General features: G+C 56.2%; 1 protein-coding gene across 3 annotated transcripts; it reads left to right on the forward strand.

Moving 5' to 3' along the window:
- Positions 1-3,053: 3,053 nt before the first annotated feature.
- Positions 3,054-11,948, forward strand: CYTH2 (cytohesin 2). Of its 3 annotated transcripts, XM_068991633.1 has the most exons (13): positions 3,054-3,237; positions 4,066-4,213; positions 4,312-4,378; positions 5,397-5,515; positions 6,772-6,852; positions 7,328-7,440; positions 7,560-7,708; positions 8,225-8,336; positions 9,068-9,070; positions 11,144-11,220; positions 11,312-11,383; positions 11,484-11,638; positions 11,732-11,948. In XM_068991633.1, the coding sequence occupies exons 1-13, from the start codon at positions 3,219-3,221 to the stop codon at positions 11,817-11,819; spliced, it is 1,203 nt and encodes a 400-aa protein (XP_068847734.1). In that variant the 5' UTR covers positions 3,054-3,218; the 3' UTR covers positions 11,820-11,948. The 3 variants fall into 3 exon arrangements, with proteins under 3 accessions (XP_068847734.1, XP_068847733.1, XP_068847735.1); XM_068991632.1 differs by lacking the exon at positions 9,068-9,070; XM_068991634.1 differs by lacking the exons at positions 3,054-3,237; positions 4,066-4,213; positions 4,312-4,378; positions 9,068-9,070 and having other exon boundaries at positions 4,656-5,515; positions 8,225-8,337; positions 11,142-11,220.
- Positions 11,949-16,263: the final 4,315 nt, after the last annotated feature.

A 16,263-nucleotide genomic window follows, 5' to 3' on the forward strand; every position in this document is an offset into this window, starting at 1 on the left:
TCTACAAGGACTAAAGTGACAGACTGGGAGTTCTTGATAGGCGACAACTCCAAACCCACTGGTGGTAGCACATCGAACCAGAGAGAGATGCGAGGCTTCTCCATGATCCACAAGCTTTGTGTCTTTTTTTAAGTGCCATTCTAGAATATCCAAAGGAATCAAGACTCTGTGACTCTAGACTGATCACAGTCAGGGAAGGATTGGCAGTGATGACGTCAGATTTGCTGGCTCCAGCTTTCCCAATGGAGTGGAAAGTATTGATGAGGATAGATGACTTCTTTGTGGTTCTGTGATGCCAAAAGGAGTCAAGGCTCCAGGGCCCCGGAGTTGTCTGTTGTCAGTCTGGAAGTTCTAATCAGCTCCTGGATCATGGCTGTTCGAGGAGGTGGACTTGGGACTTGACCACCAGCATTGCTGGGCTGACCTAGAAGGTGAGGGCCCGGATGAGATCCTGTGGGTAACAGGAGTGGTTATTGGGCAAGAGAAGGGAGAAGCCCAAGGCTGGTGAGTCTACAGTGCTCTGGAATCTTCCATCTAGTGATGTGTCTCTATTTCTTAAAAATATTATACATATATGTATTATATATATATATATAATATGAATAAAGATATCTATCTATTTTTTTTCCTGTGGTTCCTACAGTAGGGTTAGAAACTGAGCTTGAGGAAGTGGAATGGAGTCCTTCGTAAGGATCCAGGAAGTTCTGCTCTGAATCCCAACTCTGCCTCAGCTGAGTGTGTGGCTTTGAGCAAATCACCCCCTCTCTCCTCACCTCAGTTTGTGCTGTGCTGTGAAAGTCACTTCAGTCTGCAAGGACTGACTCTTTGCGACCCTCTGGACTGTAGCCCTCCACGCTCCTCTGTCCATGGGATTCTCAAGCCAAGAATACTGGAGTAGGTTGCCTGCCCTCCTCCAGGGTATCTTCCTGACCCAGGGATTGAACCCCCGTCTCTCACATCTCCTGCATTGCCAGGCGGGTTCTTTACCACTAGCGCCACAGGGAAGCCCTCACCTCAGTTTTCCCATCCATAAAAAACAGGGCATTGGAACTTGAAGTTGTCCAAGGGCCTTTCCACTAGCATTATTCTTCACTGAGGGTACAATGGGGGTCTCGGAGATACCCCAGTCAACCACCCCCACCAGGTGCTGGAATGCCTGGCCTTCTGGGGGCAACAGGGATGGGAGGTGCTCTCAGAAGCTAGGTCTGAATTTGGATGCCTGCATGACAGGGAAGGCAAGGGAGAATATGGGTTGTGGATAAGGGCCAGAATCACCTCCTTTCTGGCCCAGCTTGGAGGGGCAGGGGAAGGAGTTACTTCTGAATGTCAGGGGAATGTATGTGTTTAGGGAGGCTTGTCCCCCAGGTCAAATTTTGGGAACCCAGTGTGCTTCTGGGGTACATATGGGTCCTTGAATCTGGCCTCTGCCCATGCTGCTATCTACCTAAGTGCCTAGCAGGTGGAAGCCAGTCGAAGAAGGAGTCAGTGCCAAGGAGGACGTGTTCCCACCCCTGTGTGCCAGGATTGAGGGCAGGCACTGTCATTGCCCATCAGCCTGTCCCAGTGCTGCGTCAACCCACTTCCCCCCTTCCTGTTTCCCCACCTCCCTTTATCCTGCAGAATCTCCAGATAATAACCGGATGGGATTAATTAGCTGGCTGCTCCCCCACCTCTGGGTGGCTGGAGTAGGCAGCAGGACAATGGAAACCTAAGCATGAAGAAGGGTGTTAAATTGGAGGTGAAGGGACAGGAAAAGGGTTCTGTTTGGAAGGGGAGTGAGTGGGGTCAGGACTGGCACAACCTGAGTTTCTGGTAGGGAGGGCAAAGCCTGAGCCACTCATAAAGGTCATTGAGGGGATTAGGAGGCTCCGTGTCTAATCTGTCAGCTTAACCAGGTCCTGGCCTGGAATCTGTCCCTGCCTGCCGAACTCTGGGACGATGAGTGAGGCCCAGGCCCAGACACGACCCTCAGACCCAATTTGGGACCTGTCCGTGATGGGGGTGCCCAGTTTCTCCCTCCGAGCCAGGCCCCTGCACCTGTTTTGCCTTCAAGGAATGGAAATGAGAGGCGGGGGAGGGGAAATGGCCGCAGATGCCAGAGGAGTCGGAGAAGAGGGAGGCGTTTAAGAAGAGCAAGAGTATGAGAGGAGGGGGACGCGAAATGAGACAGAGAGGAGGGAAAGGGCTCGGAGAAGGGAGAAGGGATCAGAGGTGGAAGGATGCTGAGGAAAGGGGAACTGTCCTGGGCAGGGAAAGGATGCTAACATAAAGGGAGGAGTTTGGGGGAGAGAGGGAGGAAACTGAGAGGCTTCGAGAGGCAGGAAGGCAGAGCCTGTCCTTTCACTGGATTTGGCCTTCCTCTATAGTCCCATTCTCCTCTACAGAGACCAAAAAGCGCAGCATTTGGAAGAAAGAGAAAGTCTTTTTTTTCACCACTCCTTGACTCTGAAGAGGCTGAGGTGGATGGGGGAGGTCAAAGGAGGAGGGTAAGGAAAGGGTCTGCAGATCGGAGAGGCCAGTACATTTGAGAAAGGGGGCCAAAACGAATGTGAGCCAAAGCGGCTCCCGGTTGCTTGGCAACCACTGCGGTCAAAAGCCAGGCGGGCCAGCTAGGAGGTGTGACTCACGGAAACAACAGGGAGCTGTGGCCCCGCCCCTAGCAACAAGCCTAACAAAGTACCGCCCCCTAGCAACGTATTGCTATAGGCTCGGCTCGATTGACCTGGTATCCTATTGCGCAGAGCCCTTGCGCAGGCGTAGTCCTCTCTCTGCGTCTGCTTAGTCCCGCCTCCATGCAACTCCTTTTCGAGGCTTCTCATTGGAGGGGAAGCCTGCCAAGAACCCTTTGGTTTCGGAGGCGGGGCCCGACCCCTGCTCTCACTCCAATTGGCCCCACAGACCGTCTACTTTGGGCTGAACATTGCTACGCCCGCTCCTAGTGCGCCTATTGGCCCTGGAGGGCGATCCTTCGGTTTCGGAGGCGGAACAGAAGAGAGGGCACGCCGTGGGTTGGGCGGTGTCAAAACGAGGGGCGGTCCCTACTGGCGGGGCGGTTGGGAGACGAAGGGAGAGTCTTTTCAGCGCTGAGGACTGGCGCTGAGGAGGCGGCGGTGGCTCCCGGGGCGTTTGAGCGGGCTCACCCGAGCCCGCGGGCCAACGCGGATCCGGGCCCGACCGGCGGGACCGCCCCGGACTCCCCGCGGGCCTTCCTAGCCGCCATGGAGGACGGTGTCTATGGTAAGTCGGGGAGGGGCGGGGCCGGCTGGGAGCAGATGGAGCGTTTCAGCCCGAACGTTCCGCCGCGAACGACCTCCCCCCCGACGACGCGCGCCTTGAGAAGCTTGTTCGGCCCTGTCGTCGCCTCGCTTTTGTGGGGCGCGGGACGGGCTTCCGGCAGGGCAGGAGAGCGGGGCGTTCCAGGCCATTGTTTGGGCCGAGCCTGTTTCCGGTGGCAGCGGGAGGGGGTGGGATGGAGCGGCGGAGGCGAGGCTGAGGCGGAACCATTTCCTCTGGAGGGGCCGGGCGAGCCCAATGCCTGCCGGGAGAGGGGAGGGGGGCTTCTGGGGACGGTGGGGTGGGGAGAAATCGTGGGGGCCACAGAGATTCCGCTAGGGCCAGGGCGGGGGCCTTCGATGCCCCACCCCTTCCTTCACTCTCGCAAGCTGTCATTAGCTTCCCCTGCCATGGTTACTTTCCATGGACCCAGGAGTCCGGGCACCCAGTTCCCCAGCTACCTCGCCAAGAATGGAGGCAGAAAACCAAGGCCTCAGGCCCCTTGCAAGTAATGAACCGCAGTGTCAAGCTTCCAGCCCCCTTTTCCCTGTAAACCTTAGAGTAGAGGCTCCAAGCCCCCTTCTCTCCGAAGGACTAAGGGTCTAGATTCCCAGCCCTTCCTCCCCTGGACTGAGGAATCTAGGCCACCCAGCCCCTTCTTCCACTGACCGGAGGCGGGACTCTTATCCTCATCCTCCCCATGAACCTAGGAGCTCTGTCCTTCACCAGATTTCAGAAGTCCAGGCTCCCAGTCCCCAGAACTGATCTCCCGCCCCTGATCCCCTCCCCCAGAACCCCCGGACCTGACTCCGGAGGAGCGGATGGAGCTGGAGAACATTCGACGGCGGAAGCAGGAGCTGCTGGTGGAGATCCAGCGCCTGCGGGAGGAGCTCAGCGAAGCCATGAGCGAGGTGGAGGGTCTGGAGGCCAATGAGGGCAGGTGAGGGCTAGGGCAGGGAGCCTAGGGGTCATGGGGCCAGGCGGGGGCCAGGGATGCCCAGGCATTGACCTTGACCCTTCTGCTCTCTGCCCCTGCAGCAAAACCTTGCAACGGAACCGGAAGATGGCAATGGGCCGGAAGAAGTTCAATATGGACCCCAAAAAGGTGCTTGGGGCCACAGGGCTGGGATCGGCCAAGCTGACATCCAGATAGGATTCTGGCATCTCTGGGTTCCAGAAGTGTGGTGGTTAAAGGTCTGTCTTAGGTGGACAGAATTGGTCCTGATCACTGGATCCAGATATTGGCAGTATTTGTTCCCTGAACACTAACCAAGTGCTTCGGCCTCCTGATCTTTGTGTGTGCTGGAACTTCTACCCGAGTGGTCCTCCTCTCCTTTTTGCTCATATTTTAGGACCCATTTCTCTTGTCACTCTTGAGTCCCCAGGAGGAGCTGGATTGAGTTTGGTAGGGAATATGGACAGAGAAGTGCCATGACAGAGAGAAAGAGAGGTACTGGACAGTGGACACAGAGGAGTGAGCCTGGTGGCATCAAGGAGGGCTTCCCTCAGGAGGACACTTGGGTCAGGCGAAGGATGACTTAGTGTTCACCCGGTGGAGAAAAGATGTTCGTTTGTTCATTCATTCATTTTACACCATTTCCTCAGGCCTCCCTCTGGGCTGCGTCTCTGCTAGGTAATGCATAGGACCCAGTGGAGGGTTTGATGCTGCCTTGCCCTCAGGGAGCCCCTAGACGCAGATACTAAAATCCAGAGTGAGGGGTCCTCGGTCCATGGTCCTCAAGACATCAGGAGAGCCTGAGAAAGACCTCCTCCAGCCTGAGCCCTCACAGCTCCTCGTGAACTGATGTCTTCTAACAGTTTCCCACTTTATTCTTCTTGCCGGAAGCAATGGTCGCTTGTAAAGTCATTCAGCAGACATTCATGAAGCTCCTGTTCCTTGCCAGGTCCTGCTCCAGGGGGACTGGAATGCACCAGGCAAAGGCAGAGGGAGCAGTAGATGCAGAGTCTAGGCTCCGGGAGCGGCGGTGTTCAGGGGCCTGGGAAGAGCCTGAAAACGAGACTCAGGCCCTGCTCTGCTGAGAATGGGGGTGGGTTTGGAGGCTAAGGTTTCTGGGGGTGTCTTTCTGAGCATGCCAACACTGAGACCCAGCCCTTCCCACCAGGGGATCCAGTTCCTGGTGGAGAATGAACTTTTGCAGAACACGCCTGAGGAGATCGCCCGCTTCCTGTACAAGGGCGAGGGCCTGAACAAGACGGCCATTGGGGACTACCTGGGGGAGAGGTGAGAGTCGCACTCCCTGCACCCAGCACCTGCTGGGCATCTCCTCTCTGCCCCTTGCACCCAGCTTTTGTTGAGGAGAGGCCCTGATAGATGAGCCTTGCAACTGGACTGACAAAATGGACTGACACAGAGATTGGGGTGGGGGACCTTTTGAGGAACCCGGGGATCATCTGTGAGCATGTGGAGGGTATGGGACCTTTGCGGACATCTGAGCAATGTGGGGACCACCACCCATTTATGTCAGGACAGTGGAGAACATTTGTGGGTGGTATGGGAGCGTGAGAACCATTGGAGACAGCTGGTGTGCATGGGAGCGACGTGGACAGTGATGCAGGAAGTGGGAGGGGTCCCCCAGTGGATATCTGGGGAGCATGAGGGGCCAATGGACATCTGGAAACATGGGGGCCATTTGTGGATGTCCGGGGTCTGTGGACCACCTGCAAGCATAGAGTGCATGAGACGTCGGGAGTGTATGAGGACCAGCAGTGGATGTCTAGGGTGCCTGGGAGTTTGTGGACTTCTGGGACACATGGGGACGACCTTTGGATGTTGGGGGTGTGTGGGGACCATCTGGACTCCCAGGGTGCTTGGGACCTTCTGTGAAGTCTGGGAAACCTGGGGACCATCGGTGCACATCTGGGACGTGTGGAGGCCGTCTGAAATGTCTGAGGTGCACAGGACTGTGTGAGATGCCCAGGGTTTGTGTGGACATCTGGGTTCTGTGGAACTTTCTGGATATCTGTGGTGCAGAGACCATCTGTGGGCAGCTGGAGGGCATGGGGACTGGAGAGTCTGGGAGCATGGGCATCATTTCTAGCTGTCTGGGGATCGCCTGTGGACATCTGGAGTGCATAGGGACAGTCCGGTTGTCTGACATTGTGGGGCTGGTTTTGTGGGCATCTGGGTTGCCCCGGGACTCTCCGTGGGTCTCTAGGGGATAGGAGGCCATCTCTGGGCATCTATGAAACCTGGGGTTCATCAGAGATGACCAGCAGAGCACATTTGCTGTGTTTCTCCCAACTGCACAGAGTTCCAGCCACACCAGAGTTCTTAAGGCAGATGGTCTTCCCAGGAGCGTTCTAAGTGTCCCTACCTCTGTGCCAGGCTGGTGATGGGGGCTTGGCCAAAACTTTCACTGGCTACAGAGGTAGCCACTGTGCAGAAGAAGGGCCACAGCCTCCTCAGTACTTTGCCTCCTCTCTATCCCCACCTGCCCAAGCCCATTCCTGCCTGTGACCTTGTCCCTATCCTCCCAGGGAAGAGCTGAATCTGGCAGTGCTTCATGCCTTCGTGGATCTGCACGAGTTCACTGACCTCAACCTGGTGCAGGCCCTCAGGTGAGAAGGATGGGATTGAAAGGGCAGGAAGGGACCTGTCAGGGCTTTCTTTACCGGTGATGATCACCCCTTCCTGAAGGCAAAAACAGAACGAAAACTTAGGGGATGGATTGCACGTGAGCGTTGCCAAAGTCCACAGTAGAGCCTCCTTCAGGCATAGCCGTATCCAGGCACTTGAATGGAATGGGAAGGACAGCTTTTGATTGTGCTCGCCATGGGGTGGGCGCTGCTCGCAGCAGACCCTCCTCCCACGTGACGGCAGAGGCCCCAAGCAACCATCTGTTCCATGCAGCAACCTTGGTAGAAAGCAAGGGCGTCTGCATATACATCATCCAGAGCTCCTGGCCGGCGCTCAGTGGTCAGGTTGGCCACAGGTGTGGCGCCCTCACTGGCCAGTTCCTTCCATGGGCACTGGGAGCGGGTGGGGGGTGGCCCCACCAGTCCTGGATCTACCCTCGGCTCGTCTCTGCTGCAGGCAGTTCCTCTGGAGCTTCCGCCTCCCTGGAGAAGCCCAGAAGATTGACCGCATGATGGAGGCCTTTGCCCAGCGCTACTGCTTGTGCAACCCTGGGGTTTTCCAGTCCACAGGTAGGGACCCAGACCCTAGGGTCCTGGGGAAGGAAGGAAGTGGGGGTGGGGGGGACTTGAGCTCCTGGGTCCCGGGGGCTCGCATGCCCCAGTCGTCACCCCATGACTGTCTGGTGCAGACACGTGCTACGTATTGTCTTTCGCTGTGATCATGCTGAACACCAGCCTCCACAACCCCAACGTCCGGGACAAGCCGGGACTGGAGCGCTTCGTGGCCATGAACCGGGGCATCAACGAGGGCGGGGACTTGCCTGAGGAGCTGCTCAGGGTCAGGCCCCCTCCCCAGCCCCCTCAGCTCCATCCCCCTTTCTCCTCTCAATGCCTGAGCCCCCTTCCACCCAGGATCACTGCCTCGCCCACCCATGGACTGCATGATCACACCGGCCTGCCCAGGTCTTCTCTCTCTCTCTCTGGCTGCCTGTCTTTGTCTCTCTGTTTTTCATTTTATTTTTTCTTCTGTTGCGCCAGGCAGTATGTGAGATCTTAGTTCCCAACCAAGGATTGAACCCAGCTTCCTGGCCCTTTGACTCTTTGAGGGCCTTGGTCTGTCCATTTTCCCCCGTCCGTCTCTCTCAGAACCTGCATCTTTTTTGTTTCTCCCTCTCTCCTCGCCGGAGCTCCCTCCACTCTTCCCCCTTCTACATCCCTTTCCTCCCCAGGCTCCTCCCTCCCTTGGCCATCCCACCCGTGGTCTCACTGGTTCCCAGGGAGCCCCATCCCCACTGCAGTAGCCCTGGGAGGATCCCAGGAGCCCTGAGGTGCTGACTGTGCCTTCACCCCTCAGAATCTGTACGACAGCATCCGAAACGAGCCCTTCAAGATCCCTGAGGATGACGGCAATGATCTGACCCACACCTTTTTCAACCCGGACCGGGAGGGCTGGCTCCTTAAGCTGGGTACGTCCCTTCCTGACTGCTGGCTGCCTCTGCAAGTGGGGGAAGTTAGCAGGCCCAGGTTCTAAACTCAGTTTTCGCACATAGCCACTGTGTGACCTTAGGACAATGATTTGACCTCTCTGAACCTCAGTAGCCACATCTGAAAAGTGGGGTTGAGAACAAGATCAGGTCTCTTCTGTTGGGCCCAAGCCCGGGGCTGGCCTTGGAATCGGTGCTGCCTCACCCCTTCTGTTCACCCACACAGGTTTATGAAACCCCTCCTCCGTGCCGGGCCCTGGTGTAGGGACTAAGGACACAGCCAAGAACCAAAGGGCACAGGCCCTGTCTGGGGAGAGTGTTATGACTCAGGCTGCCCTCAGCTGTAGCAAACAGAACAACCCAAGCAACTGGACCTTTTACCTTGCTTGGCAGGAACTCTCGGGAAGTCCGCAGCAGACCCACTCTGAGACTCCTGTATTTTTATCCCCACCTCCTGTGGCCTCCTCCTCAGCCCTGTAGCATGGTGGCTGTTCTAGAAGTGTCCTCCCTCCCCAGATGTCACCTGTAGGCAGTAAAGAGCCTGCAGAAACGGTCCCGGAATGCCCCGATGCACTTCTCGGCTGGTCGGATTGGTTCCTAGTGGGGAGGGGAAGAGCTTCCCAGGTGGCACTAGTGGTAAAGAACCCTCCTGCCAACACAGGAGACTTTAGAGACAGGGAGTTTGATCCCTGAGTTGGTAAGATTCCCTGGAGGAGGTCATGGCAACCCACTCCAGTATTCTTGCCTGGAGAATTCCATGGACAGAGGAGCCTGGCGGGCTACAGTCCATGGGGTCACAGAGTCAGACACGACTGAAGTGACTTAGCATGCACGTGGAGAGGGGATGCACCTTGGCTGACTTAGGAGAATTGGGAGCCCCTGGCTACGGTGGGATGGGTGGGACAGGGGCCGGTCCCCCTTGGAACATGTGGCACCAGCAGACTCTGGTTCAGTTAGCAGAGGTCCGGCAAGGGCAGCTGGCTGAGGGTTGGAGCGGCTCTCCACCCCGGCTGCCTGGGATTCACCTGGAAACCACAGGGGCCAGGCCACAGGCTCGTGAAATCAGAGTCTCTGTGGGCAGGATAGGCAATCGGTCATGTTGAAAGCTCTCCAGGCGGTTCCCAATGTGTGGCCCAGGTTGAAAACTGCTAGCTCGGAGCCAGGCCTGGTAAATAGTAGGTGCTGAGGGAAGGTTGGCAGTGGCTTTTTAATGGAAAAGTGTTGAGTTGCTGTCCCAGGGAGACAGAGAATCTGGCGAGGAATTATAGTGGAAGCAGTCCAGACAGGGGAAGGGTCCAGAGGAAGCTTCCAGCCTGGGTGCAGGCTCAAGGCAGGCCTTTCCTCCCTTCAGGTCTCAGTATCTACCCTCTGGTGGGGTGGCAGGGGGGTGCGCATGGAATTGTGCTCTTAGAAGAGGGACTCTCTTCTCAGGCCACAGAGGCAGGTCCCTGGTGCACACGAAATATGGATCACTCCTTTCAGCCAACTTGCTGGGGCAGATGGATTCCTGCAGCAGCTCCAAGGGAGGCAGACAGGCCTGGGGGATCCCAGAGGAATTTAGATTCTTCATGGAAGGTCAAATGATGCCCCTGGCAGTGAGTGGGCGGGGAAAGAAAAACTGGAAGGGCAGCTTCCCGAAAGACTAGTTCTCTTCCAAACTGACCCCCCCCCCACAGCCTCAGGACTCCCTCCCATTTCTTGGATGAGGAAACTGAGGCTTGGTCACTGTCCAGCAGCCACAGGGCAGAAGTGGCATTGGACCCAGATTTGACCAGAGCATAGCACAAGGTTACTAGTAAAAGGTACCTCTTAAAACAGTGAAATACAGGAAAGGGGATCAGTGGTAGTGCTAGCAGTTATAGTGAAAAAGATGGTTAATAAAAGTATTGCCGCTGTTTACTTCTTCTGGGACCACAAGGAGCCCAGAAGCAGGTCACTTTGCAGCAGGAGGGTGTGGATCTCCAGACGGGGTTCCAGAGAGGACAAGTGGTTGTCCTGAGGTCACACAGACAGGTCCTACTGGTGCTAATGGAGGTCCCCACGCCCACCTTGACCCAAGGACTGGGGGTTTCCTCTTCTGCCACTTGGGGATGACTTCCCCATTGTCACCGTGGCAACAGAGGGCCTGCCTGGCTGGGACACGTCCTGGGAGTGGGGCTGGAGTCAGGCACTGATGCTGGGAGGTGCTCGTGGCTAGCCCGGCATCCTGGGCCTCCCCGGAGGAACAGGGTCTGGCCATTACCCCCTCATGTGGATGTAACTGGTTTTCTTCCCTCTCTCTCCCTCCCTCCCTCTGCGTGTTTCTCTCTGCTGTTTCCGGCTCTCTCTGTCCCACCCGCTGCGCATCCCTCCCTGCCCCCACCCACGGCTCTTGGGGGCACTCCACTCCTCTGCCCTCCCTCCTCCTCGCCTGGTCCTGCCTGCTTTCTCGCTGTCTGCCCCAGGAGGTAGGTACACGGCCGGCCCCATCCTTGCTGCCCAACACGACACAAAGGGAGGGGACTGCCCTGGCCTCGGGGCCCACAGGAGAGGGAGTGGGGGCCCGGACTCGGGTCCCCAGACAGGCTTAGAGAGCATAGAGCCCCACGCTGGCGGGTGGACCGTTTCGCCGGGCCCAGACTCCTCGCCTGTCCCTGCTTGTCTGTCTTCCCACGCATTGCTTTGTCCTAGGCCCTGACAGCCCCACCTTCCCTGTCCTCGCTCTGTCTCTCTCCCCCTTCCCCGCCCACTCAGAGGCCCCCCCCCGCCCCCCTGTTGAGCCCAGGCCCCCTCCCCCCCTTCCCTTCCAGGGGGCCGGGTGAAGACGTGGAAGCGGCGCTGGTTCATCCTTACAGACAACTGCCTCTACTATTTTGAATACACTACGGTGAGGGCGGGGCCGGGGGCGGGACTCCCAAGACCTAGGGTGGGCCACCGGGGAGACTGGAATCTGAATCCTGTCAAACTCGTTCTCTCAGGACAAGGAGCCCCGAGGAATCATCCCGCTGGAGAATCTGAGCATCCGCGAGGTGGACGACCCCCGGAAACCAGTAAGACCCTCCCTGTACCCTGTCCTGCTGGCGGTGGAGGGCCCCTCTGGCCCCAGGGCTGGCACTTCCTAGCGGTCCTTCCTCTCCCTTGTCTCCCCAGAACTGCTTTGAGCTGTACATCCCCAACAACAAGGGGCAGCTCATCAAAGCCTGCAAAACTGAGGCCGACGGCCGCGTGGTCGAGGGGAACCACATGGTGTACCGGATCTCGGCCCCCACGCAGGAGGAGAAGGACGAGTGGATCAAGTCCATCCAGTGAGCAGGGGCTCCCAGAGTCCTGGGGGAGCGGAGGGTGGCCGGGGGCCCAGGCTCCTCAGCCCTCACCCTGGGATCCCACCCCTTCCACAGGGCCGCTGTGAGCGTGGACCCATTCTACGAGATGCTGGCAGCAAGGAAGAAGCGGATTTCAGTCAAGAAGAAGCAGGAGCAGCCCTGACCCCTTGCCCCCGACTCCATTATTTATTTCGGAGCTGCCCTGCCCGGGTGGCCGGACCCCTGGGCCTCGGGGCTTCGGATCCTGGTTCCTCATTTGGAAAACTCATCACCTCTAGCTCCTCTCTCGTTATTTGTAATTAGCAACCCTGTTGGTAATCTTATTAATTATTTAACCACTTGCAGCCTGCAGACCCACCTCATTTCTTGGGGTTCACGGAGCTAAGGTGCTTGGCAGAGCTGGCCCAGCACCCCCATCCATGACCAGGGCCTGGAGTGCTGATCTGTTGGTAGCTTTCATGACGTGTGAAAACGGTGCTGACCGTGTAGCCCCATGGGTGCGTCTCCAGGATGGCTCAGTTCTGGTCTCATCTGTAGGCTGCGAGGGTGGAGTGAAGGGAGAAGCTTAGCTTGCCTGGAATTAGCTTTCAGTTAGAGCTTCAGGGCACTGAGAGTGCAGGTATGCAAAGCTTCCTGGACAAGGTGCACCTTGTCGATTCATTCTAGATGTTACTTGACATCCAGACACACACTTGTTCCACGTTTGCTCCCACAGGCTTGTGGTCTTTGAGGAGCAACACAGATCTGATGGGCTGGGCTAATGCTTTGAGGCCAAAGCTAGGAGCCAGAAGAGCTTTGAAGGGGGATTGCTCTGGGAGGGCGTGGAAGGACAAATCTGGAAAAAGGAAGGATGAAGGTTGGAGTGTTGGGTACAGCGAGTGGGAACGCCCTGCTCAGGGTGCTGGGCCAGAGGTCAGTGCTGTCGGAAATTGGCTGGGTCTGCCCAGTGTAGGTGGAGTGGGGCTTTGGGGCTGGGGGCAGGGATCTGGGCAGTTTGAACTAGGTTTCTCAGCCACGCAACAATCATCCTTTGGAGGTCATTTTAACACTAGGCAGAGATGACACTGAGAACCTGCAGCTTTATAACATCTTTCCCAGGAATCTGACAACCTCCTGGAGTGTAAGGACCACTTCCTCTGAGGGTGAAACCTTGGAGGGTGGGGTAACCCTGAGCCTCAGGTCCAGGTCTGTCCCCTATTCCCTTCCTGCTTGGAGTGTGCCTGCCAGCTTGGGGTGTCCCCAGAGAACAAAAGCACACGGATCCCAAGAGGAGTGTCTACAGGCCCATGTGTCTCTCCTATGTCCAGACCTGCAGCTGAGGGGGATTTAGTACAAGAAACCACAACCCCAGACAGGCCCAGGACCAAGCCCAGGCTGGAAGGGAAGCCTGTTGCCTGCGGATGTGCCAGACTTGCAGTTATTCCCACCTGTTGTGTCCTCTTGTGTTCCCGAGGGACCGAATCCCTAATTGTCAAGTGCTGCCATGAAGTGAGGAAGATCTGGCCCCGCCCTTGGCCAAAGGCTTCCACAGGCAAGAAAGTTCCTAAACGCTGTTAACAGCGCCGAGGTAGTGTACTCCTCTATGAGGTGAGGCTGCTGGGCTGCACTTGCCAGCAGGCGGTGGTGCGGTGCTGGCCACCCCACTGTAGGGAGAACCATTCCAGAGGTCTGGGAAGTGCAGTTTCTTAAGACTTGGCTGTCGGGTTTTCCTTAGGCTGATCCCCTATCCCCTCCTCCACTACATAGGCACTTAGGCATGCTGGGAAAGGAAACCCGGCCTGCTCATTTCAACCCCAGGGGCTGATGGGAAATGGAGTTCCCAAATGAAATAGAATTCCCAAACTCCTCTGAAAGGTTCCATAGAAATGGAGCCATTGACCCAAGAAAGTCAAGGGAAATGAGGTCCCTGGATTAAGAGTCCCACCACAATCTTCCCCTTATTTTGCTCTACTGCACAGACTTCCCTGATGGCTCAGTGGGTAAAGAATCCGCCTGCAGTGCAGGAGATACAGGTTCTATCCCTGAGTCTGGAGAAGGAAATAGCAACCCACTGCAGTATTTTTTCCTGGAAAAACTCCATGGAGAGAGGAGCCTGGTGAGCTACACTCCAGAGGGGCTCAAAGAGTCAGACACAACTGAGCAACTCCAGTATCCTTCCCTGGAAAATTCCATGGAACAGAGGGGCCTGGCAGGCTATAGTCCATTGGGTCGTGAAGAGTCGGACATGACTCCACACAGAACGCATGGAATGATCCCATAGGTACTGAGTGCCTACTGTGCAGAAGTACCTGGCTCAGTGGAGATGCCCCGGAAGAGCTTTCCAGGCATAGCGAATGGCTTGTGCTGAGGCAGGAAAGTATATTATGTTGGAGTAAGTGACAGCAGCTCAGTGTGCATGTACAGTAGTGATGCAGTGGGGACGGGGTGATGGGAAATGGAGGGGATGCCTGGGCCCGATCATCTGGGGCCTGGACAGCTGTGTTAGGACTTTGAATGTATCTTTAGCTAAAATGGGAAGCCCTCCAAGGGTATGTAATGCAGGAGAGTGATGTATTTGGATTGATGTTGCAAGAGTCATCTCTGGCTGCTGCAGGAGAATAATTTGGAGGTGAACAGGGCCGGTAGCAGGGGGGTGAGTTAGGAGGCTGTGTGGTCATCCAAGTATAACAGGGTGTGACTAGAGCTGGAGAGACCTGGACCCATGAGAGTCATTTTGGAAGAGGAGCCAGCGGGACTTGGAGAGGGCTGGGTCAACTCTGGGATTCTCGCTTGAGCAACTGGTGAGCAGCCAAGTCATTTACTGAGATGGCCAAAGAGGGGCTTTACAGGGGAGAAATCAATGGTGGTTTGGCTAAATTAAGCTGGAGATGCCCGTGGAACGTTCAGATCACCTCCAAATTGCCCTCCAGTTGTCCGCTAATCAGTCTTCTCCCCAACCACTGAGAAATTCTGGCTTCCAGCTTCCTCTTCTCCCAGGAACCCATACTCCCAATCCCCTCATTACAAGTTGAACCATGTCCCCCACAAATCCAGATACTGAAGTCCCAACACCCAGCACCTCAGAATGTGATCTTATTTCAAAATAGGATCATTGCAGATATAATTCGTTAAGATGAGGTCATTCATGTGGGCCCTAATCCAATTTGACTGGTGTCCTTACACAAAGGGACATTTCAGACCCACAGAAGGAGGGAACGCCAGGTGACGATGAAGGCAGAGGTGGGGATGATGCTTCTGCAAGTCGAGGAACACCAGAGACTGCCAGACAACCACCAGAAGGTGAGAAACAGGTCTGGAACCGATTCTCCCTCACCGTCCTCAGAAGGAGCCAGCCCTGCTGACACCTTGACCTTGGACGTCTAGTCTCCAGAACCGTGAGATAATACATGTCTGTGGTTGAAGCCGCCCAATTAGCGGGGCTTGGCTACAGCAGCCGTAGTGAACTAATACTGCCCTTTCACCCTCCGACCTCGGAGTCCAGGACCCCAGCCTCCTCCTCCCTCAGACCCAGGAGCCCGGCTGTCACTGCGCCTAACCTGGCTGGGCTCCAGGCAGCACCCACCCTGGGCAGATGCGCTGCATATCAGTTCAAGAAACACTGCATGTGGCAGCAGTGGCTGCAGGCGAAAGAGGCAAAACCTAACCCTCTCACTCACCTTTTCTCCATCTCCCACAACGTACACGTGACCCTAGTGCTCTCATCACCTTAATTCTTAAGCCAGGAGTCCACACAGCATCCCAGCTGAGTCTCCTGACCCCCCACCTCCTCCATCCCTCAAAGACAAATGAATCGGGTACCAAGGTGCAGGGCAGGGGGGCAAGGGGACAAGCGGAAGCCAGGAGAGCCTAGACGCAAAGAAAGAAGACAAACCCAGTCAGGAAAAAAAGAGATGAAGATGGAATCAGTCAAAAACAAGTTGAGAAAAAGAAATCAAGACAAAAAGCCATGGCAGAAAGACATCACAGAGACAGGAAGGTGACAAGGAGGCACAGACAAGGAGAAAAAAGGTAGAGATGGGGAGATGCTCAGACAGAAATCGAATCAGATGGGAAGACAGACAGAAAAAACACAGATGGGGAGATGGGAAAATGAAGACCAAACTAGGGCCAGGTGGAATGGGGAGCTGAAGGGAAAGGAACAAAACAAAATTTCAGTGAAGAATTTTGATTAAGGTGAAGGCAAGAGAATGTCAGGGAGGTAGGTGGTCACACGGAGAAAGAGGTAAACTGAGGCACAGTCACCATGGCCAGGGAGATAGATGGGACAGGCAGTGCTGTTCTGCGGTGTATGGGTGCTGGCAGGTCGTTTCTGAGCACCTCCCTCAGCGGCATTGGCCCCGGGGACATACGGCCACCATCACAGGCCACCTTGCAGAAACCTGGCTCTGCCCCATTCCCGAACCTTCATCGACTCCTCGTCACCTCTTGAACTGTAAGTTCAGACGGTGGTAGAAGTCAGTGATGCCCACATCAGACACAGAGCTGAGATCCAGAGAAGTGGGAAGCCCAGGGTCTCACTGCCACACAGGGATTTCTGCCTTCCTGACTTCAGTGTTCCCATCTGTCAAACAGGGCTGTGAGAATGGACTCATCTAGACAGCCTCCCC

Source organism: Capricornis sumatraensis, chromosome 20, assembly GCF_032405125.1.
Source record: "Capricornis sumatraensis isolate serow.1 chromosome 20, serow.2, whole genome shotgun sequence".
Classification (NCBI taxonomy): Eukaryota; Metazoa; Chordata; class Mammalia; order Artiodactyla; family Bovidae; genus Capricornis; species Capricornis sumatraensis.

What these genes read in the sequence shown, in the direction of transcription:
- CYTH2 (XM_068991633.1), top strand. An exon ending in TGGGGTTTTCCAGTCCACAG is followed by an intron (nt 7,441 to 7,559) that starts GTAGGGACCCAG and finishes TGTCTGGTGCAG; the next exon opens with ACACGTGCTACGTATTGTCT. An exon ending in TGGACGACCCCCGGAAACCA is followed by an intron (nt 11,384 to 11,483) that starts GTAAGACCCTCC and finishes TTGTCTCCCCAG; the next exon opens with AACTGCTTTGAGCTGTACAT.